This window comes from Dromaius novaehollandiae, chromosome 21, assembly GCF_036370855.1.
Source record: "Dromaius novaehollandiae isolate bDroNov1 chromosome 21, bDroNov1.hap1, whole genome shotgun sequence".
In the NCBI taxonomy this organism is placed as follows: Eukaryota; Metazoa; Chordata; class Aves; order Casuariiformes; family Dromaiidae; genus Dromaius; species Dromaius novaehollandiae.
In genome coordinates this window covers 7,000,291-7,022,725 of record NC_088118.1, presented here as the reverse complement: position 1 = coordinate 7,022,725, position 22,435 = coordinate 7,000,291, and the positions used below count along the sequence as shown (strand labels likewise).

At 46.0% G+C, this 22,435-nt stretch overlaps 2 protein-coding genes and 1 long non-coding RNA gene across 13 annotated transcripts in view; 1 reads left to right on the top strand and 2 right to left on the bottom strand.

The window, feature by feature from the left end:
* APLP2 (amyloid beta precursor like protein 2) overlaps positions 1–2,832 on the bottom strand; it is a 50,123-nt gene extending 47,291 nt beyond the window's left edge. For 3 of the 5 annotated variants that reach the window (XM_064524324.1, XM_064524325.1, XM_064524327.1), the window contains exon 1: positions 2,650–2,832. In XM_064524324.1, coding sequence (XP_064380394.1) covers positions 2,650–2,745 — 96 coding nt within the window. In that variant the 5' untranslated portion in view covers positions 2,746–2,832. The remainder of the gene's footprint in view (positions 1–2,649) is intronic. The other 2 variants (XM_064524326.1, XM_064524328.1) reach the window with 1 other exon arrangement.
* A 1,184-nt stretch (positions 2,833–4,016) lies between these two features.
* Positions 4,017–22,163, bottom strand: LOC112981546 (uncharacterized). Of its 3 annotated transcripts, none has more exons than XR_003258743.2 (8): positions 22,076–22,163; positions 19,212–20,153; positions 13,100–13,423; positions 9,704–10,056; positions 8,293–8,896; positions 7,047–7,140; positions 6,848–6,962; positions 4,017–4,968 (listed from the first exon to the last, which is right to left on the bottom strand). It is a non-coding gene; the product is annotated as an uncharacterized LOC112981546 (long non-coding RNA). The 3 variants fall into 3 exon arrangements; XR_003258741.2 differs by having other exon boundaries at positions 6,848–6,931; XR_010392513.1 differs by having other exon boundaries at positions 4,017–4,964; positions 6,848–6,931.
* Positions 22,140–22,435, top strand: part of PRDM10 (PR/SET domain 10) — a 48,049-nt gene continuing 47,753 nt past the window's right edge. For 3 of the 5 annotated variants that reach the window (XM_064524319.1, XM_064524320.1, XM_026097245.2), the window contains exon 1: positions 22,140–22,240. The gene's annotated coding sequence lies outside the window, so the exon portion shown is untranslated. Of the gene's footprint in view, positions 22,324–22,435 lie in introns of all 5 variants that reach the window. The other 2 variants (XM_064524321.1, XM_026097246.2) reach the window with 2 other exon arrangements.

Here is a 22,435-nt window from a genome sequence, read left to right as displayed (position 1 = left end):
CTCCCCTGCCTCTGTGCGCAGAATAAGAAAAACAAATTGTAGGAGATAAGAAGATTACTGGGTGTTCTAGGGACAGGGACTGGTAGCTAGGATAATCAAGTGAAAGAAAATCCACCTAATGGGACCATGCCAATTCAACTACACTAATAAATGCAGACATTGCTATGCATTTTCCTTAACTCCAGTACAATTTAAGTGTCATCTTTATTACTAAAAATCAATCTCTTACGTATTTTTCATCACATTACCTGAAACCATCCAGTAATGATCACAGTAAAAAACAGGAGCAGTAACCATTTCACTCCCTAAGCTCTGCATCAAGATACCATTCTTCAGAAAATCCAGCAGCAATAAATAAAGCCTGCAGCTCCTCACAGACAAGACAATGGGAGAGGATGCAGCAAAAATAAAAATTAAAGTGTTACAAATCCTAGATTGGCGTCAGCAGGCTAAGGTGGCCGTCCTGCCTTCAGAGGATGTAAATTTTGCTGCAGAAATGGCTGAACAGCCTGAACGGTGGCCCCAAACAGCCACTTATTACAGCCTGATGCACTAACATAACCCCAAACCGGTACCGATGTGCGTTAACACAGACTAGACTGTAGAGGGTTAGGAGCGGACACGCAGCCCGGAAGAGAACGCGAACAGGGCAGGCTGGCAGGAACGGTTTGGCAGCCCCAAACTGATCTTTCTCAAATGATCAACACCCCTGCGCTCAGGAGTCGCCACCCCTCCTGGGGGGCTAAGATGCCACACCGGTGCGTTCCCTCCGTGCTGAAATCTTTACTAATCCCGTGACTGGTGAATCCTAGGCTCTGCTTCTTCTGACGGACCCAAGGTTTTAGAAAAAAGTTAAAGCTAGATTTGTTTTTCAAAAAAGCGGTTGGCATTTTATAACACAAGTCCATAAGCGACACCAGCTTCCGGGAGGGAGGTGAAAAGCAGCTGAATTTGTCTCGGATATGACAGAGGAAGTGACCTACAGCTGGAAGAGTTTCTAAACAGGTGCAAGAGATTAGATTAATGCAGCCAGGAAGGTCCTCTACCACCAAGTAACCTGATCTCGGCATTAGCTAGAATCCCTCAGACAGGCCTGACTGAGTCTTAAGTTATCCTTCTTGCAAAATAACCTCAGGACAGGTTTTTCCAGAAACATTTATTGTCCTGTTCCATTAATTTATAGCAATTCAAATGAAAGACTGGCACAAAGTAGGTGGAATACCATTCCTTAATAGCAGCTGAATAATCAGGCAGAGGAAAAGTCATGGACTAGACTAATTTCACAGAACATCTGTTAGAAATACTAAAGAACCATGTTTATTGTCATTTAGTAATTATAGACAGCTTAGGGCTTCAGATTTTTGTATCACGCTGAGGTAGCTGTTCTGTTGAACCAAGCTTATTAAACCCTACCGTAAACTGTCAAATCAAACTATTCACAGGTAGCTACAAGTCTGCTCTTTGCCCAATTCTAAAATACCCATCCATACAAGACAGATGCAGCAGTTTTATATCCCCAGACAAGATTCAGGCTTAGATTATTAAACTCTATTTATTCGCAACGTTTGAAGCTCAGCATATACTTTGCTCTTTGCTTTGTTGGTTCAGCCTAATAGATAGGTTACAGCATAAAGTTTTAAATTGCCAGGATTTTTTCCTATCCATCTTGTTATATATGTAGCCAGATTAGAGAAAGTTGGATAAAGCAGCAAGTTCCCCACCACCATTTCTTCCTCATATCGATATGAATTGTGACAGTGAAGCTATTTCTAGATTAAACGCACACCCTTTGCACTCGGCTAAAGCTTTACTCTGAAGGATAATGTAACAGTTTAGAATCATAGATTTATTCAGGATCTATCAAGCAGAGGGCAAGCAGATGGATTAATTTAACCAAGGTTTTCCCCTGTGAAATTACCCTTTGCTACTCCTCTGAGCTTCTAGAGCAATCTGAAGCTCACGGCTCTTGCTACGGTGCCAAGAATGCAGGGGTCAGTCCTGGGGAAAACCAGGTATCTCGGTGAAGTGAGGCAGTTAATCCCGCAATCTTTGACCAGATAAGCGGTAACGAGCTGGAGGGCTTCACCGAAAACAGGGTGAAACGGGACCCGAGCAGGGTTTTGCAGCGGCTGGCCAAACTCCACGCCGCCATCAGCTCTTTGCAGGCAGGTAACGACACCTCGAGCACGCCGCATATCTCGCTGCCTCCATAGCACGAGGGCAACGCCGGCGAGAGGCTGCCGCGGGGCGATAACCGAGCCCCCGCCGCTAACGCGCCCGAGGAAAGCCCGCTCCCGAGGCGCAGCCCGGGAAGATGGCGAGGGAGCCCCCGCTCCGCGACGGCGAAGCCTCCCCTCCGGCGGCACCGCCGGCACCGCCCGCAGCCCCCGGGGAGCCCGGGCGGGCAAGGTCACCGCCGCCCGCGCTCGCTGCCCGGCGCCGCTGCCGGCAGCCGCCGCAGCACCAGCCCGCCCCGGCGGCGCCTCACTGCAGACGGCCGGACACGGCGGGAAGGGCCGCGGCGCCCGGCGTCGGCTGAGGCGGCGGGAGCGGCGCGCGGGCAGGCTGAGGGGAAGCCGCCAACGGCCGCCCGCGCGCCGCCAACGGCCGCCCGCAACGGCCCCCGCGGCTGCGCCCAGCCCCACCTACCTCGATGTAGCCGGCGAGCGTGGCCGCCGGGGCGGCGAGCGCCAGGAGGAGCAGCAGCAGGGGGAAGCGCAGCGCGGAGCCCATCGCCGCCGCCATCCGCCGCCGCCCAAGCGCTACTGCGGCCTCAGCGCCCCCCTCGGCGCCGCGGCGGGAGCCGCCTCGCCAAGCCCCGCCCCCGCCCCGCGGCGCGGCCAATCACAGGCCCCGGCGGAGGGACGGCTCCCACAGCGCCCCGGTAGGGGCCAATGGTGGCGCCGGGGAGGAAGCCCGCCCCCGCCGCCGGGTGTGTAAAGGCGGCTGGGCGGGAAAGCCACGCCCACCTCCCCCGCACCAACCAATCGGCGCGGGAGTGGGGGGAGGCTGCTCCGCCCACGGGGAGGGCAGGGAGCCCCCCAGTGCCTGCCGGGAAATGGCGGCCAGGCCCGGGCTGGGGAAAGGTCCGCAGGGGCGATTTGGGGGGAAAAAACACCCCGGAGGGGTTTTCCCCTTTTTAGGCTGGCAGAACAATAAACGGCCAGTACCAAAATGTCATTATACAGCGGAGCCTAGAAGGGAAGGCATCGTGGGGCTACACGGCCGTGGGGCTGTAGTGGGTGTAGAGACAAAAACCCCTTTTTGCTTCGCCACCGCCATGTTGATCAGCTTTATAGTCTAAAACCACAACGGTCTGTGCCTGTACCCGGCTTGATGGGTTGATAATACAGCACCATTTCCTTAAATGAAAACCATTTTATTCCTCATTAATAATGCTTTGGCTTTCCCAGTGGTGAGAGTGTATTTCACTCCAGTCAAGGACAACAAAGCTCCCCTCAGTTTCCCTGATACGAACCATCTTCCCCACAGACTTCAAACACAACGCCTTTAAAAATCACATATAAACCAATACATTTTAAACCATTTGGGTTTGTTTTTTTTTAAGAATAAAGGTCATCAGACCGATCAGAATCACCTCATGAAAGCAGTATCATACATAGCTATATATTCACGTTCATTTTCACGTGAAAATACACATGGTGCTTTCTTGGGGTGGGGAAAAAAGGTCTTTGTACAAAATGTCAGAGTTATAAAGCATTTACACTCTAACTTACATATTCTTTAGTGTCCCTCACAAGTGCTATTTTCCAAAACAGTTGAAGGGAATATTCCTAAAGTGTTGGAGACGAGGGTAAATCTGTACCATAGATCAATAAGCAGCCCAGTTTTAATTAAAACTGCTGACTGGTTCACTAGTCACTTACTATAGTCTCTTTTTATAGGGTTTGAAAGCCTTTAAATCTCTTTTACTGCAGTCCTCTGGCATATGTAATTTTCTTTTCAACTTGGCCAAATTCAGTCGGAAAATTGATTCAGCGAGTTTTTTTTGAAAATACATTTTAATGTAAATATTTTATTGAGCAATATGAATATACAAGTAAACAGCCGAGCATATTCTGAGTTAAGCTTCTGCCTTTAAAAAAAAAAGATTTCTCTCTCTTCAGGCCAAAAAGTACAAGCTGTTTATAAATCCTTGGACAGAGCTTTTCATTTGAAGGTATTTTAAAGTACTATATAAGTTAATACACTTTTAATACTTAATATTTACATAGTGCTTTGTGAGTATCAATTAACGTTCACAGCTCCTCCGGGAGGCAATGCATTTTGCACATTGCAAAAAGGCTATAGGGAAAAAAAATTAAAAAAAAAGAGAACAGCGTCAGTTTTTAAGGGCTTGTTAAAATTCTGGGTATGCAAAGACCTGAGTTTGAGGCACAGCAGAAACTGAAGTAATTAGCTGCAAGTTACCACATACCTCTTGAAATCAAGTCACAAACATCTCAAGTACAGAAGCACATGAAATATGAGGGCCTTCATGAGAGGCTGAGCTGCCATGGCCACACGTGGCACTACTGCCAGAGGTCAGAGCTGCGTAAAACTAGGATACACCCAGTCCTCTGCCCCATGCCCGGTATATTAGATCACCTATAATACTTTATGCTAGGAGTGGCTGTTAACACAGAGAGCAGCACGCACGCAGACAGACATACCAAACAGATCCTTGATCCGCTTTGGAATATTTTTACTGAGATGGGCTTGATTAGAGCAGCACGGTTATCCTCATTTTTTTCTGAAAAGCAGTTTCAGTTTGGTGAAGTTTATGGAAGTCTCACAGATAAGCACAAGGCATGACCTTGGCTTCAGTTCTCACCTCCAGTAGCATAGCCTTCTCCTAGTGCTACGCTGCAGGAGCAGCGAGGGCTAAGAGCTCAAGTCCTGGCGTGGGACTAGAACACAGCATATTCTAGTTCAAAACCAAGACCATTAGTGCTGTCAGTTTACTACCTAAAAACAAAAAGATAAATTAAAATTTGAACTCATTAAGAATGAGATTGCCCTTCCTATAGAGATCTGACATCCCCGCATCCTCCCCAGAAAAAAAAGTTTTAAACCAGCATGTCTTATTCTTTCCTTGGTGGTCACCAAGAGCTCCAGCTGCAACCGAAGTCATGCGGCCATGGGGAGAAAAGAAAAATGCAAGACAGAGAGGGTACAGACCTCTAAATTGCTATGTAGCACCAGCACCATAGAGCATAGGATAGTGAAAGGAGAAACTACACAAAAAGTAGATTTGCTGCCGCCATAATCCATCAGCTATTATACAATTTGCATGGAACAGGAGTGCAAGATAGCCGTGTCAGCCTGCACTGTTGGCTGAAAATTAACTTCTAAAGCCCACCAACGGTATGTCAACTCCTGCAGAAGCAGTTTGCATCAAGCTATGCAAGCCCATGAAAGTCACTCTAGGGATGTCTCATCTTGCTTGGTAGTAATGGGGAAACCGTGTTTATTGTCTACTCAGTAAGGCATAGGAATGTTTCATTAATGTCAGTAAAATCCATTAAGATCCTCGGGTGAAAGGTTCTGCAGGAGTGCATATAACTAACCATACTTCACCTCGTCTAGAGTCTCTTTGCTCTTTTAGTCCAGTAGCTGCAAACATCCGGAGACTTCTATAGGTCTGGGATGAGTTCCCCTACTGTGAAGCAAAGAAACAGTCCAGACCTGAGCCAGTAGCTTCGTGGAGCATCTTCTGGCTCTGCTGACAGATAGCTGTTCTGAGAGCCACCTCCATCGTAATGCAGATGGTCGCCCAGAGCTGCCTAACAGCATGTTTACACAGCAAAATGCAAGTGTGAATCTAGCAGCTGGAATCACTGAAACCAGCGGGGATACTGAAAGGCTTTGGTGGTGGCCACTTGCAAATGACAAGCAGTCAGCGCAGTAGCAGCGGATTAAGCTACGACAGGTACACTGACGCGTGCAGTGGTCATGGCTCCATTTTCTCTGTAGATAGCTAGCAGCTCGAATCCGGAATATATCTGTTGCCTGTGACAACAGTACCACGTTGAATTGCTGCAAGGCTGCAGCATTCCCTAAAACACCTTTCCTGTTGTTTACCCTGCTATGCATGTGGCAGCTTTCATTTTCTTCCCAGAGCCCTATTTTATAGGCTTGGTTTAGGGTCTCTAGCGCTTTTTCCCCAACATGTCCATGCTAAAGCACTGAGATTCTCACCCTCAGCTTTGGCCAGACTGGAGAGAAAAATCCTCCAGGGCTTTTATTCTTTAAGTAATGTTTCAAATGAACCTTTCTACCCATTATCACTGGCAAGACTGCAACTGTTAAACAGAAAGAGCATATTTATGATTGCAAAAATCCACCCAAAAGGGCAACATTAAGCTCTTGATAAAAAGGGGCAGAAGTCAGTGAATAGGATGTGTCTGGTACCAGTACAGTCAGTGAGAGCAGCAGCTTCAGCAAACATTTGCTGAGGTCCAGCCAGTGCTTGCAGGATAAGTTCACAGCAAGAAAGTCCTTGAATATTCTCACCATTCTCTTAAACTCCGCAAATGAAAGGACAAAATTGAACTGGCCTATGAACAGTGATGTTATACAGCTCTTAAAAGCTTGATTGAAGATTTAAATGGTGGATCATGTCACTTGGACTAGCTCTGAGACACACATGCAACTTAGAGGCTGCAGAGGTAGAGCTGAACCCGCCTCGGTTTTGGGAGGCAGAATGCAAACTGACCTAAGAAAATGACTACAACACGTGGTTTGGTCGAATCCGAGGGCAAAGCAAAACTCTTGGACTTGGTATTCAGGCACAATTCAGTAAATTCATATTAAACAATGCTTCCAGAAAAAAATACCAACCTACCTGCCAGAATGAAATACTGTTAGTTGCCACAACTCATCAAGAGCCATATTGTGCTTAGGACAAGGCTTCCGGCTGTTAACGAGGCTGTTCAGGAGGCATAAAGCAATGCAAAAACCTTTATTAGTCAACTCAAACTTGATCCAGCATCCAGCTATATAATTGCCTTTGGCAAAATAGCAGCAGAAAATTGCTAACTTACTTTGGAACTGGACTTCTGCACTTGGCAGCAAAATCTGATCGTGGAAGTCTGAGGTTCTTCTTGCAGTTTTGGAACAGATGTATTGCAAGTGCAGCTGTACCTCAAAAACAAGGATAAATGCAATAATTGCAGACATGAGGAAAACCAGCACAGGAACACGTGAAAAGGAAGCAATATAGTAGGTGGTAGTGGATGACCGTATTTGTGGATAGTAACAAGCCTTTCTGTTTCTGCTCAAAGGTGTATTTAAAGGGCCTGACAGGGAAGGCAGGAAAAGTCTACCCTGCCCTATGTCAAAGAAACCTTAACTCCTGAAGGCCATTTTCCTGCTGCTGTTCTGTGCCTAAAGCAGTGCCATGATTTTGGCTTTCACATAGTAACTTCATGAGGGCATTTTAAGATTTTCTTTTTGGAAAATTTAAGCAGTAGTTTGTGTTAATTGCTCACAGCAAGATGCTGGCCTGCCCCATAGAGCAGATTAAGGATATAACCCTCCCAACCACTCTCATAAAGGCAAACTCTAAAGTCATCCCTTCTTTTGGATTTAGACCTGCTACTTTGCCAGCTGAAACATATCACCACACAAAAGTTAACAATGCATTTGAAAATGAGAAGTGCATCTATCAAGGGTGCTTAAGCCTAGTACAAGAGCTTGGCTGATACAGGACGCTGCTGCTCCTCCAGTACTCTGCACGTGCCTCCTAACATCCAGAAAGGACGTCAAGCCTACGATTTCTTCTCCTTTTCTAGATTGAGGAAAAACCAACGATCATGGGAAATTTAACTGGATGATTCACTAGCTTGAAGAGGAAGATTGCCCAAGACAAAAGCAGCAGCTGAAACATGCAAGTCTTCCTGCCTGAAACAGACCTGCACATCTGTAGGATTCCCTATCCAGGGAAGAAAATCATCTCGCCCCTCTATTTCAATTGAGTGATGAACTCATGCTCAGAGAGTTAGGATCCCAAAAGCAGAGATCCCAGCCACCTTTTTAGCTAACCACCAGTTTTCAACATATACAAACTTGGTGTTACACTTCTCCAGACAGATCCATGACTTTGGGCACTTGCAGGATCTCCAGGCAGGATAAGGCCTGATGCATTTTCCAAGGACTATAACAAACACTTGACCCAACACCTGGAACTCAAAACTCAGGGGCTCTAGAAACATGGCATAGTCAAGAAATGACACTGGGGGAGGATGAAAGGAGGGGTGGCATTGCAGAAAATGATTAGTTAACTCTCACCCTTTTGGATCATCACACCTTCCTCCAATGGGATGAAGGTTTCTTGTGACCCTTCTCCTCCCAGTCCGCCTCAGGTGATGGAAATGTCATTTAGCCTCTGAAAACAGTGGGATCAGCTGTTCACGTAAAGGCCAAAGAAATGATTTTTACTTAATGAGTATTACGCAGTCTGTTGTAGAGAGATCGTACAAAGCTTAAAGAAAAGAACGACTGAGCATATTTTGCACAGATATGGGCTCATCACAGAGCTGGGAGGCCTGTTGTCCTTGGATGACGTTTCTTTCTTCTCCCCGCGTTTGCTTGCCAGTTTTACTCGGGCTGTCTCATTTCACTGGCGTGAAAGGTTGCTCATTTGGTAGAGGTCCTTCAGATGAAAGATCCAAATTCAAGTATGTTATAATTAGCTGCAACTCCTGGGAAGACAGTATTATTACCTCTTTATATTATATCTGAATTTGTCCCACAAGAGTGGTAAATATTACAGAAGACTGTTTAATGATATCACACATAACAGAAGGATCAAGCACTGATGCCAGAGAGTTGCTTTAGAGGAACAGTTTTAATTTCTTCCCACTTTATTTTTGCCCTGTACAGTAAAGGAAACCTGAAATTGAAAATAAAAATGGCTTGTATTACTGGCAAGCAAAGGAAGAGATCTGATTCACGACCAAATTTTTCATTCCGTATTCATTGGTGGATTAAAAACTAAATCATCTTAACAAACGACACTGCAATGAACCCCACAGAATATAAAAACCGCAGGACTTGTCCTGCTGAATAAATGTAGAATCATTTGCAGCAGCTTTGAAGATAAGGGCAATTCAACAGCAAAAAAATTCCACCCCTCCCTCCAATCACATCTGATTCAGTGCCTGTTACATCAGGCAGCACAGACTAACCTGTGCTAACAAGCTGTTTTATGGCACTCTGAATTTGCCTCTTATTTTTCCCCCATCGCTTGTTTGTGCGGTTACTCAGTTTGCAAGCAACAGGGTGTGTTGAGTAGTAATGTATGACACAGGGACAGATAATAAGGAATTTTAAAAAGTCTAGCAGACATCTCATGTCTGAGACTGCAAAGCTTTTATTTGTTATCAGGAACTGTTCTTTTGTGTCAGCTGCATGATACTTTTGTTTGCTTATTTTTCTGCTGCACTTAAAAGCAAAGTAACTCCACAAAAGCCCTCCTCATCCACTTGCGTTGGATATCAGCACAGATGCCTGCGGTTGGTATCGTTCTGTTTAAACAAATATCAGCATACGTTTCCTGTTATAACCATTATTAGAAGCCTCACAGCTTCCAACTACCCATTCGTTCTTCCTGTGTCAGCACAGAAATATTTCAGTTTCTTGAAATGACAGCCCTGGACACGAGGGAGTTGTGCGCAAGGTAACACAGTGAAGAACTCACCTTGAAGCTTTGGCTTCCAGTTCCAGTCACCAGACCACATTTTGGGAAGGAATCAAGGGTCTTGTGCTAATTAGCAGTCTAGTCTTCAACTGCAAGTTAACAGGGAATTGGCGGGATTTGGGAATTCCCAGGTACAAGAATTCATATTAGCAGACCTCACTCCACAGTTGGGGTTGGATATATTTTTTGAATGCCACAAATACAGACAGTACTCCAGCACTGTTATTTATAAACTAATTTTAAAGAGTGGCTTCATATTCTGCACTGGAGCTTTTATAACCTTTAAAAGGCGTAATTCTTTGGAGGACTACCAGAAAATAAGAAGCCACTGTACTTCATCAGCCTTCAGACTCCTAAGGCAGAAACAAAAGTCAGAAAATAGATTCTCTTGGCAATAAGAAATAAGGAAATATGTGTTTGAAGTTTGCTTTAGTTGAATAAAGACATACAGCAAGACACAGCTAGAAGGAACAATGACGACATTTGACTACGAGATGAATCCCGGTGTCTCCGAGGGAAGGAGTGGGCCGCCTACAGCTTCCACTGGCAAACCGATGGCCCGAGGGGGAGAACAGCCCGCCTGGCCTTACTGAATCACAGTTTCACAGAAGATGAGTCAGCCCTCAAGAGATCTTCGTTCCAACGAAGCCCATGTCCCTTCTCCTGCAGCTTTCCTATTGCCGTTGCTCCCGTCTCAAAGAGGGCTGAATTAAATGTCTATCTCACTGCTTCTTGCTATGGCTTTCCCTCACGCACCGGAGGAGAGCACGGTCCTATGATCTAGCCATCCTAGTTTAAAGGCTGAAGGTCCTTTTCCCTCCCCCTCCAGCAAGAAAGACACTCCGCTTCACAAAAACACCAATTCGCAGCATCGTGTCACACAGCTACCAGCATATCCTGCATTTTATAAAGCCAGTTACAAGGCTTCTTCTGAGCCTGGGTTTTCCTGGCTTGTCTCGGTCATTTGGTTGACTCCCTAAGGCCTCTACCAAGACGCAGCTCCCTGGCTAAATCCCATAAAAGCAGCCTAAAGCAGAGCACTGCACCAAGGCTCGAGTTTTCCCTTTAAAATGCAAATGGCTGGTACTTAATTCCCTTTTGGGACTTAACAGCTAAATCCAAAATGGAAAATGATGACACAAAAATATACTTCAGAAAGCATTGCAGTATGAGTAACATAAGGTTTGCTACATGAATACAGACTCCTCTGATCAGCCAGACATCTCCATTTTTCTGCATTTTAATAATTCCCCCCAAAACTGCTTTTGGCTAAGTTTTTCCTCCACATGCAACCTGGTGCAATCTCAGCAGAATAAAGCAAGGGCAGTTTGACCACATCTTTATTTTACAAACTCTCAGGTATCAGCACATTTAAATATATCAATATTCTATCAGGTATTACAACAATCCCCTTCTCTGTTAAAAAGTCTAATGAGAACTTTTCTATACTATTTTTCCAGTTTTTCTTAAAATCAGGAAGCTATGGCTGAATGACAGATCTGTTTGCCAGCTTCGTTATTGATTGAAAAAGACTAAAAGCTCTCCAAGAAAGCATCTAACAAAGATTTTAAGCCGCTATACTTGCTAATTTCAAAAGGAATATCTTCCACTCATTCTTTTTTGTAATTACCAGTTTACTTTTGAGGAAAAAAATAAACCCATATCATTACGCACTTAGATCAATGTATGCTTAAATACATGCATGTACCTGTGTGCACTCAGACACACCCCTACAACCTCAACACAGATCAGATAGGCAGAGTGCTCTACCCTGCATTTAAGATTTAGAGTGCTGCACTCCTTGCAGGATCAGGCCCCAAGTAGCTCACCTGGATTCCTTGCATTTGTTCTCTCCGCTGGAAGAGATACCTTTGTGTAACTCTCCAAAAGAATTCATTTCTGTGCCCACGGATACTGACACAAACACTTACACCAGTTTTAATGAACCTTACACCAAAGCATGGGATTGTGTCATCATGGTAGGAAACCCACAGATCACATTATTTAAGAGGGAACAGCCAAGTTCCTAGTCCACACCTACAAGCATCTAGCACTACTATCAAATGAAGAACTACAGATCTGTGTCTGGATATCAGCATGCACTGCTTGCTTTACAGAGCAGGTACAAAGTGAGAGCTGGGCCGAAAAGGTGTATGTGGTGGTGTGAAACAGGAGCAGACCCCTGTCTACATGAGAAGAGACAGACTATATCGAACACTCAGACTTGTTTTCCTGCCTTCCTTTTGTTTCCACATTTTTCTGCTAATTGCATATCATAAAAGCTCTCCAGGCTCTGTTCTCTTTATTGCTACCGAGAGACTTGAATCAACCCCCAGGTCTAGAAAGCCTCCAAACCACCAACAAAGAATGTATTTCAGCACGTTAAATTTGAGAAGTCACAGTAAGGATCGTGGTATAATACTGCGTGATATCACCAACAAAGGACTATTACTGCATTGTGAATGAAAACAGCATCTGGCTTCAGGCAGGAAATAATGAAAAAAGAACCCAAATATTAAAGAAAAACTACAATGAAAAACAAGAATAAAATGAGTTTATGGCTACATGAGTTTCTCTTCTTTCAAGCTTCCTCCATTGTAAAAATGTTTCATTAAAGTGAGGAAGGGAAAAACAACATGCATGGAAAGTCTTTTTTTCTCCTTTGTCTCCAATGCTTGCCAATAGCTTTTCAACAATTGCATGATTCACTATTGAGTACATCGTCATCAAGGAACCCTACACTCTGTACAGCAGAGGGCTCTTCCATTCGTTTTTATTTTGTATTCATCTTATCAACCGAGATGTCAGCTGTTGAACAAAATTTGATGAAAGAATAGCAAAGCCAGTAAATGTCAAAGGAATACTGTACTGTCTTTTAGTAAAAACACACCGAAAGCATGATTAAGACTATGTTGCATTTGCTCTATTTAAATGAAATAGTATTGTGTAAATATTTTTGCTAGCTTCAACAGTATTCAACAGAAAATGAATGAGTCAAAATACTAAAAGCAAAGTTGGTGATGTAACTCATATTTTGCAATTTCCAATTTGGCATTGTTTTTTATTTAGCTTTGAAAACAAGTGAAAAGCAAACCCAACCTGACTCTGAAAAATAAATGAGGTTTAAATAATTCCTTCACAGGAAGCAAATGAAGAGTTCACAATCTGTCAAAATGTTACTACATTGATTTCAATACACAACCAGCACAGAGTAATTTCATTAGTTTTACTGGCTTTCCACTTCCACTGTATTAACTTGAACAGGAGTTTTGCCCTAGGAAAGGCCAAAGTATCAAGACCGTGCTCCAAAAAGCCTGAATTAAAACCATTTCTTTACACATTTATTGGAAGTTCCCAAAATGCTACTCCTGTGAAATCAGTAATATCACTGCTTACCTAGGTCTGGAGTTGGCTTATGGCATCCACCGCTTTCTCCTTTTGAGTCATTAAGGACAGAAGGTTAAGTACAGCGGAGTAAGATTTATGTTCATCCAACATGCTCGAGTCACAAGACGAGCTGCAGCGCAGGTCAGCACTAAGCACAACGGTTTGCCCGTTATTACAGTTTCTGCAGAGCCCAAGCTGGTGCAAGAAGTCCCGACTCAACGCAGCGCGGGAGGAGAAAGTGCCCCCGCTGCGCCGGCACCTTCTGATCCGGGTCGGTGGAACTAGCTCTCGAAGCCACCCGCAGCATGCTCTGCTCCTCAGGTCACTGACCACCTAGCAAAAGTACGTGGGGAAAAAGCCCAAAAGAAGAACAAAAACCACAGAGTCCCTGCTCTCAGCGAGTTCAGGGCTAGCGACCACATCAAGCAGCTGAGCCAGCAGGAGGGACTTCAGAGCGCACAAGACCATCTTCAGCTACGTCTGAGAGAAGTTTCATCTCCTCCTTCCGCTAAGGTGACCATTTGCGGTCACCTGCACCTACACAACAGGCTGGAAAAGCAAGAGCCCTAGGTTTAGCTCCACATCCAAACAGCTTTTGGCCTAGGAGTTTCTACAGTTTTAAGGTAGGGTGAGGTGTTTTGAGGTACCAGGGTGGGAAGAAGGGAAACAAAACCAGACATCACAAGGAGTTTGCCTGGAGTTGTGCAGGGAACTGGTGAGCTGAGGGTGAAGAGGAGGAGTCAGGCTCTGCAGTTCATCACATAGACTCATACAGAAGGAGGAGTTTCATTACAACCTTTGGCACTTTAGGAGGATTGCAAGGACGTGAAGTGGCTCATTCAACTTAACAGGATATCCTTGGATGAAGCAGAACTCGCTGGGGAGATGAATTCAGCCTTATCAAACTAGCCTGAGAGTTGACCTAATCATCTTAAGCATGTTCCCCTCCTTTACCTTCCTAAATAACTCTGCACCTAAAAAAAGCTTCCAACACCATCTTACCATGGCAGGGGGAGACACTTCAGTGTTAAAACTGGCTACTGATTGGATGGGTCTGCAGCTGGGGAGCCTTGATCAAAAGGACTCCAAATTTGCTTTAAGAAAGATGCCTTTGCTATTACTGTGGCATTCTGATATTCAGTGCAAATTCACTGAGCAAAGACTTTTTAGAGCATTTTGAAGACCAAGGGTCAAACACTGGAATCCTTTGATAAAACCCACAGCTCTACCTGTGCTCCCACTGTAGTTTATCAGCTTTAAAGGCAGTCTTCCCAAAAAATGGATTTTACAGCACTGCAAAAACATCAGCTCCACTCAGAGTAAAACTTCTGATACAAGTTTCCAGAAGGATCCCTGCAATATTAAGGCAGAGAGAACCTAATATGCTGCCGGAGACGCAAGGACTCTCAGCTGGAGCTGCAGCAAGTACTTCATTGAACCGCAGCCTCCTGCTCAGGCTAGCAAATCCCAGCTCTCTCCACTCTAGGCAGACGGAGGTTACAGAAGTTCAAGGCAACAGTTGAACAATTCCATAGTTATTGAGAAATGCGAGTTCTGTCGTAGCTGTGTTTGAAAGCATGAGTGCTTTCCTTCCCGTGTAAATCTGCTTCTTGGAAGAAAACACCCTCATTTTGGATGCAGCACAGGGCTGGCCGGATCGCTGGGCATGCTTGGCTTACATCACATTTGGACGCACCTGAATGATATCACATGAGCTTCGGCAATGAGAAGTACATTTCCTGTAATAAAACTAACAGGAAAAAAAAAAAAAAGGAGGAAAAAAAAAAGAGACTAGGTAAAAATAACCATCCTGCTTATATTCTGCTCACTGCACTAAGGATACTGGGGAAGCAGAGTCACACATTATTTCTTAAGAGAGTATAATATCCAAATCCTTTATCCAACATCGTTTGTCTAAAGCATGATCCAGGATCTGCCAGCATTCCTGGCTCCAGGCAGCTCTCTGCTTTTCCTCCACGCAGTTAAATTCCCTGTTTTCCCTGGCTGGCTGGCAGGAGGAGTTTTTCATCCGCAGCCATCTACACCAGGGCAGAGGCGGCAGCTTCAATCTTAATGGCTGTCTCAAATGATCCCATTTTCTTTTTGTCAGCTTTAGAGATAAGGCAGCACTGAACTCACTGACAAACCTTGGCACTTGTTATACACTTACTCCATTGGATACCTACTGTTCTTTTAAGACACTTGTTTTCAAAGGCATTCATATATCTGTCTGTACCGTGGGTGGAATTCACTTACCTTTCAAACTCAGTTTAGCTTCAAAACATCCCTTCCTTTAAACTAATCAGTCACCCAAATAAACATAGCTCTTCTACCAAGACAACTATCCTCTCAAAGGACATCGCCAACTGCAAAGAACTGCTCGGCAAAAGCGTTTTGAGCCTAATCCAAAGTGACACCTAAATCAATGCAGCCCCACGCTGCTGCAGGTGCCTGCTCGCCCAGCGCTCGCCGCAGGGTCAGTTAATCACGCAGGACACCGCAGTCTCAAGCGCCAAAGACACTGGGAACATTACACCACACAATAGTTAATGTTTTTTACTCTTACTGCAAGCTTTTGATGTTATGTGAAGAGGGGAAGTTTCATTCTCTTCCTTTCCTGAGGACCAGCTTTCTAAACCCTTACAACCAGAAAAATGAGGAAAAAACTTGCAGACCCTGTAAGTAGTGGCTTAAACCCCTAAAAAGAGCATCCATAAAGAAAAAGCATGTCATTGTCTCCAAAAGCCTAGGCTGCTTTTCTGAGCTGTACCTGTGATTTTGCAACATTTGGATGATAGCAGCAATACTATGATAGAACCTAAAAAGCTCCCCCCAAAATACATTACCTAAAAGAGAACTGCAATACACAGAGAAACTTACCCACAGCACCAAAACAACAACACACTACAGCACTGGGGGACCTGCCTGCATTAATAGGGTGGCCTTAATGGCTCTGACCAGTCTCACCTGGGGTCTCCACCCACCCAACCCCACCCATGGCCCCTGGAGTCCCATTTAAGCTCAGCCCTGGGCTGTTCATCTCTGTATGACCTTCTGTGTAGGATTATTAGTCTAGTTACCTCTGTGCCTGGCTGTAGGACCTGTTCATCAGGAGCCTGACTGCAGAGCTGCATCTCACCATGACCTTGCCTGATGACCTGGACTCTTGGCTGGACCTAGACACCGCCTTGGGGTGCTCACCTTGCTCAGGTAGTGTGGGTTGGGGCTCAGGCTGGCCCACTTATCTTCTCTGGCTCCTCATCCCTTAGGGAGCACCCAGCCCTGGCTGTGCCCTGGTGTGTGTGCTGATAAATCCCCTTGTGCAGGTGGGAGAGGCAGTGCTGCTACTGAATATTGCCCTGCCAGGGACCTATATTTGGGCAACTGCTTTGTTGCAGCCACAGTGAGGAGCAGGGTGGCTGGGCACCAGCTTGGTGGCAATCCCCATCCCTCCTATCCAGGGTTTTCAGCACCTGGGAGACATCTCCCTTGGGAAGAGTGCTACAGGCTTCCAAGGCAGATTTCTGTTTTTCCCCTTCCTCAGAAACTAACAGAGCTTTGTAAAGTCATTAAAAAAGTGTGTCATATAGAATGAAAGCTTCTTTTCTGATGCCCTGTTGCCCTACTCCAGTTGAGGGGCCAGTAAGACAAGCTGGAGACTGGAGAGCATATTGTACAAGAGAAAGCTAGATGAATGTAGGTTGCTTCCTCTAACAAAACAAAGTCCAGGAGGATATGACTGCTGCCTATAAATACATCAGCAGAATAAACACTGGGGAAAGAGAGGAAAAAAACCCTCTATTTAAGCTCCAGAAAAATGTTGGCACAAGAACAAATAAGCAGGAACAAGCCTCAAGTAAATTTTGGCTTGCTAATCCTCAGACGGTGACTTTCCAGAGTCTCCCAGTCAAGGCTGTGAGAGTAAAAGTCTTGGTGGCTTTTCAGGGAACATCTGCTCAGGTTATAGGACCTGGTGCCTGTGATCAGAGGACAGACTAGCTGGGATGACCCTACCCCCCCAGCTCCTACATCCCTGAGAAGAATTTGGTGGTTTTTTGACTTTTCACCATTTGGGAGAGGAGAAAATGCTACCACTCTACAGAATTATCTTTTTATCTTGATTCATGTTAAAAAACAATAGAGGAGACTTTTCCAGGTGGGGAGAATTGCACTTTGCTGGTCTCCAAAAAGGCCACACAGAGGCTGTAGTTAGCACATGGGCTAAAGTAGTCCATTGGAAGTGATTGCTAGAAAGATAATGTCTGCTGTTTAAATATCCAACAGAAGCTATCACTGAGAAGGCTTTTTCAAACTAGCTTCTTTTCTACTTACAGATACATTTAGTAAACATCTCTGAAGATCCACTCTTTCCCAAAAGAGGTTGGGTGAGACTGATGCTACATGATCTCACTGTCATTTTTTTCCCTACAGGAACTACCAAAGGAAATGTATTAACAGGTCCTTTTTCCTGTTTGGAGATGGGGAAACAGTGATCCTTTAATCCAAATATTTCATTGTAATGTCTAGATACAGTACTAATTTTAATAGAAAATATTTAACATGTCTATTTCTGTTAATTAAAACTTTCTAACAAGCTCAGGAATATAAAAAAGCATCGTTATTAGGGTTCTGAGTCATCCTAGTCTGCTTAGTGGAGAGAAACAAAAATAGCCATTGTGTTTACTTTGCAGTTGATGCACAAATATCTCCTACCAGTGACAGCGTTTCTGCAGAATCAGAAATGAAGAGCTGCAACACCAGACTCGAGCAAACCATCAGCCAACAAAGTTCCAGATACTTTCAAGTGTTGCAGGGCTAATTACTTCATGGTGCAATGTGCTTCCCAGGGAATAGATAAGCATGTACTAAATAAAGAGTAATCCCAGATTGGGGGAGGTGGGAGGTGGTTGATCTGGATTTGGAGCTGAGCTACATCTGTCCACTGCAGATTCCTGGGCACTGCTCCAATAAATGAGAAGTCCTGAAACACAAACCCTGCTTCACTGATGTCCCTGCCCTGGCCTGCGAGCTGGGGCTCTTACTGGTGCCACGGCAGAGCTTTGCTGCCTTGCCAGGACTTGGCAGCAGGAGCTGTGCAAAAAAAGAACAAAAGCATGGTCCTTACCCCAAATGCCTGCAAAGCAAGGCAGGTTTCATCAAAAGCAGTGACATACTGGATTTTCTTTGGTTTCTTTTTCCCTTTCCCCTGAACCCGAAGAGACTTCAAAGTTACCGTCAGAAGCAGCAGCCTAAATAAATGCTATTATAACAGAGCCAGGGAGATACTGGCATGTAAGGAGCCAAGGATTTTCCATGCAGGGGTTCTTGGGCAGCCCCTAAACCACCGCTCGGTATGCCAAACACATTTGCAAGGTGAACTGACAATCCCACCTTTCCTGTGACTTGATGCAGTGTTTACCAAATGCACAGTGAAGATGATCAGAGGATTATGTAAATTACTTCCTCATTTATTACTTCAGCTGTTGCCTATATTTTTTTCTAATTCATTATTGGGAAACAAACAATAATTGTCTGTGTGCAGACCAGGCAAAAGGGTAGCCAGCAGTGAATGTACGAGTGAGAAAATGCTTTAATGGCATGGTTTTCATTCTTTGTAAGTTCAACTCTCAGGGTTTTTTTTAGTTTTGTGATTATTAGGTACATGTTTAAAAAAAATTGTGGGTGTAGATGTGTTTTAATGAAACTTTCTTTACAGACTAAGGGGATTAATATAGCTTGTTAAAAAGAGAAAATAAACTGGTTTGGGGAAGAGAGAAAAAGCTCTGGGAACCAATATAGGAAAAAAGCTTTGTTAACTCTGTTTTTGATGCAGTAATCCCCTTAATTAAATTTATGCTGGCTTGCTCTAAATCAGTAAACTTATATCACCACCTTTGCCATGCTTGGTATTCTCTGTGCGAGACATAAAGTAATCACATTTCAGTTGCGTTATAATTTAAAAGGTTCTAACAGCAGCATCAAGAGAGCTGAAGTTTTTCCATCTTCTAGATTGCTATTTAAATTAGACAGCCCCTGACTTGCAGAAGGGAAGCTGAAAGATGGGCTCTGTAATGCACAGCCCAATCTGGTGCAATTTGGAAATCGCGATGAAAGTACCTACTTGTCATGCACAGATGTAGCCCGGTGAGGTCAACGGGGCTCGTCGGGCACGGCCCGCTCACACAACTCAAAGGAGTTTACAGCATTCGAGCATTGTTCTCCGGCGTGTTTTAATCTGCGTCTTCTCAGAATTAGACAATGTCACTAAGGAAAAGCTCAAATAGCCGCAGCGAGCCCCGAAACAAAGAGGAACTCACAGGAGAGGAACAAAGGCTCTCTAGGAGAGCTGGGAGGAGATGGAGGGTCAGCCAGCAGCTTTGGGGAAATCGGATCCGGGTGATGGGAGGTTTGGGGGTTTGTGTGTGTGTTTTTTCTTAAAAGGCAAACATGTTGTGGCAGGGTCTCACGAGGTAAAAGGAATGCATGAAGAAGTTTAAGCAACCAAGTTAGGTCAAAGAGATATTTACAGGTAAATGAAACTGGAGTGGGAGAGGAGAGAGCAGGGCTCGCTGGGAGGATGTCGGCACGCGCGTGTCTGCGTGGGAGACGGTGCCGCAGTCCGGTGAAACCAGCCCGGCAGCAGCCACGGGGAGCACAAAACAGGCGAGAGCAGCAGAGACAGTGCTGAAACAGCAGCACGAGAACCAGGTGATGCAGGGATGAAGACGGGGATCTGAAGACCCAGGAGATGAGGAGGAGGATCCAGATGACAGGCAAATGGGAAATTATTTATGTCATTTATTCTGACTATCTACAAAGATTAGAAAAAAAAACTAACCGAACATGAAGACCTGGCTCTCTCTTTCTCTCTGACAACAGGAGGCTGTTGGAAAAACAAAGCCTATGTTGGAGCATCAGAAAGGGCACATTAGAAGTGGGAAATACAATCAGCATTACATCAGGCTCCAGATCCTGCAGATGATGAATCGCAGCAGCATGCGTTTTCTGCACCGGGCAGCTTGTTGTAGCCTCTCTCCGCTTGCACCACACCAGTCTTTGCAGGCTAAAGAAAGAGAAAACAACAAAAAGGAAAATAGTGGCAGGGTAACTTTCAGAGGGTGACGGAGGTACCTGGAAGGCAGAGGCCAGCCCGGGATCCTGCACCGCTTTCCTGCAGGGTTGGAAAATGACATGTTTACATACAAACAGGACACACTTGAGTGTTTATAGCAAGTCAGTGTGACAATGTTGCAAGTTTTCAAAACACCAGGGAGGAGGTCTGGGCAATCCCACACGAAAATAAAAACCTTTCGAAAGTACACTTTTTTGTTTGTTTGTGTTTCGAACTAATGGAAATAGCTGTTGAGGCTCCTGGGAATAAAGCAGTTTGGGTCTTGTGTGTTTTTCCTTGTGCTATTTGCTATCCAAACACTTCAGTGTGGTGCAGCCAAATGTGAAACTGTTTGTAGGGGACAGGGGAAGAAGCTGCCTCCCTGCCTCCTTCCATCAGTGAGAGGAGAGGACTGCACAGAGGAGTTGAGCAGTATTACAAAATAATAATAATAATAATAAACTTCTCCTAACTGGTTAATAATTTCTGCTCTCTTCAGTTTCCAAACCTGTCTTTTATAATAATTCAAGGTTAAATTGCCAGGCCCAAGTTAGACAGTGTGCATCTCTGATTTTTATCTTGATTACTCAGGGGAGGGATGATGTCAGTACAGCAGGAGAGGATTTTGGCAGACACCTGTGCCTTTTAATTCAAAATGTTATAACAGGCTTTAAAAAGACAGACCTGTTGGAGATGTATGCTTAACTGCACCAGGATCTGACCCTCTCGCTGTTCTCCTAGGGCAGAGTATGAGCAGAACCAGTTTTTTAAAAGCAGCGATTTGCCTGCATCTTTAACCAAAATTTACCCTTCTTCCATTACGGGGTGGATTGGCTACAGCAGCCCGCTGCAGGGTCTGAAGCTGCCCATGTTTCAGTGCAGCCGTGTTTATGTATGTGTGCACGTGGCGTTCCCAAAGCAATTTGGAGTAAACTTAAAGGAAAAGGCATTAAATGGAGGGATGGTCCTATTTACGAAATATCTCCTGAAGTGCTGGGTGAAGGAGCTTTCTGAGCAGATGCTAATCACACATAAGGAATCAGGAAAGCAGTATTTTTCTGTGCCCCCATAATACACATCTTTAAGGAAAAGCAACCAAAGCACAGTGGTAACCGCACTGGAATGACAAATTAGTTGAATTCCCAAACACTAGCAATTATTATCCATCTTTGAGCTGATGTTGGGGGCTCAGACGCAAGCACCGCGCACACAAGCAGCGGAGACTGCAGCAAAGCCGGCGCAGGCCTTTCCGGGGAAAAAGGAGCCTTTTTGGGTGCATCTCCTCACGGGCTGGGGTCACCCTTGATGACTTCTCATGGCTGTTGCTGCCGCTTACGGTTTGCAAGCAAAATCACGATGAAAAGCAGCTGAGCTGCTCTTCCTGACACCATTCCCGGCCGCTGCTCCCCGAAGGAGGGCGAGGCAGCGCGGAGGGGGTTAGGGAGCGCCGCCGGGAGCCGGGCAATCCCCGGCCTGGAGCACCGAGCCGTGTTTTGCTTCGCCTGCGCTGGCAGCAGCCCAGCGGGGCCGGAGCCCCGGGGCATCAGCGCGTCCCGCCCCGGGCCCGCCCGCCGCCCCCCGGCCCCGGCCCCGGCCCTCCCCGCCGGCAGAGGGCGCCGCGCCGGCCGCCCCCGCCCCCCCAGCAGGGGGCGCTGCTCGTTCCCCCCCACCGCCTCCCCCAGCAGGGGGGCGGAGCGCCGCGATAAGAGGCGCGCTGCGATTGGCCCGAAGGCCCCCGGCGGAGGGCAGCGAGGATGAGAGCGGCGCTCCGATTGGCGGAAGGCATCCGAGGGGGGAGTGAAGACCCGGGCAGGGGACCCCCCCCCACCTTCCCCGTGGTTTGGGGGGCCCCTTTGCTCCCCCGGCCCCCTGACCTGGCCGCCTCCGAGTCTTTTCTGGCGGACTTTTGTGCCCCATCTTCGCGGGCAGAGGCGTTTTAGCCAATCAGCGTGCGGCGTCGCGGACTGTTGCCAGGCAGATTATGGTAATGAGGTCCGGGCGGCCGCCCCCCCCTCCCGCTCTGCAGCTACCATTGTGAGGTGAGGACAGGTGGGGGGGTTTGGGGCCGCAGCGGGGCCGGCGGCGGCGGCCGGGACGCGGCGCCCGCACGGGACCCCCTCAGGTAACGCGATGGGACGGTCCGGGAGGGAAGCCCGATCCGGGGGCACCGCGGGGACCCGCCAGGGGTTTTGGACTTGTTGTTTTAGTCGCACCCAAGATGGCGCCCGGAGCTG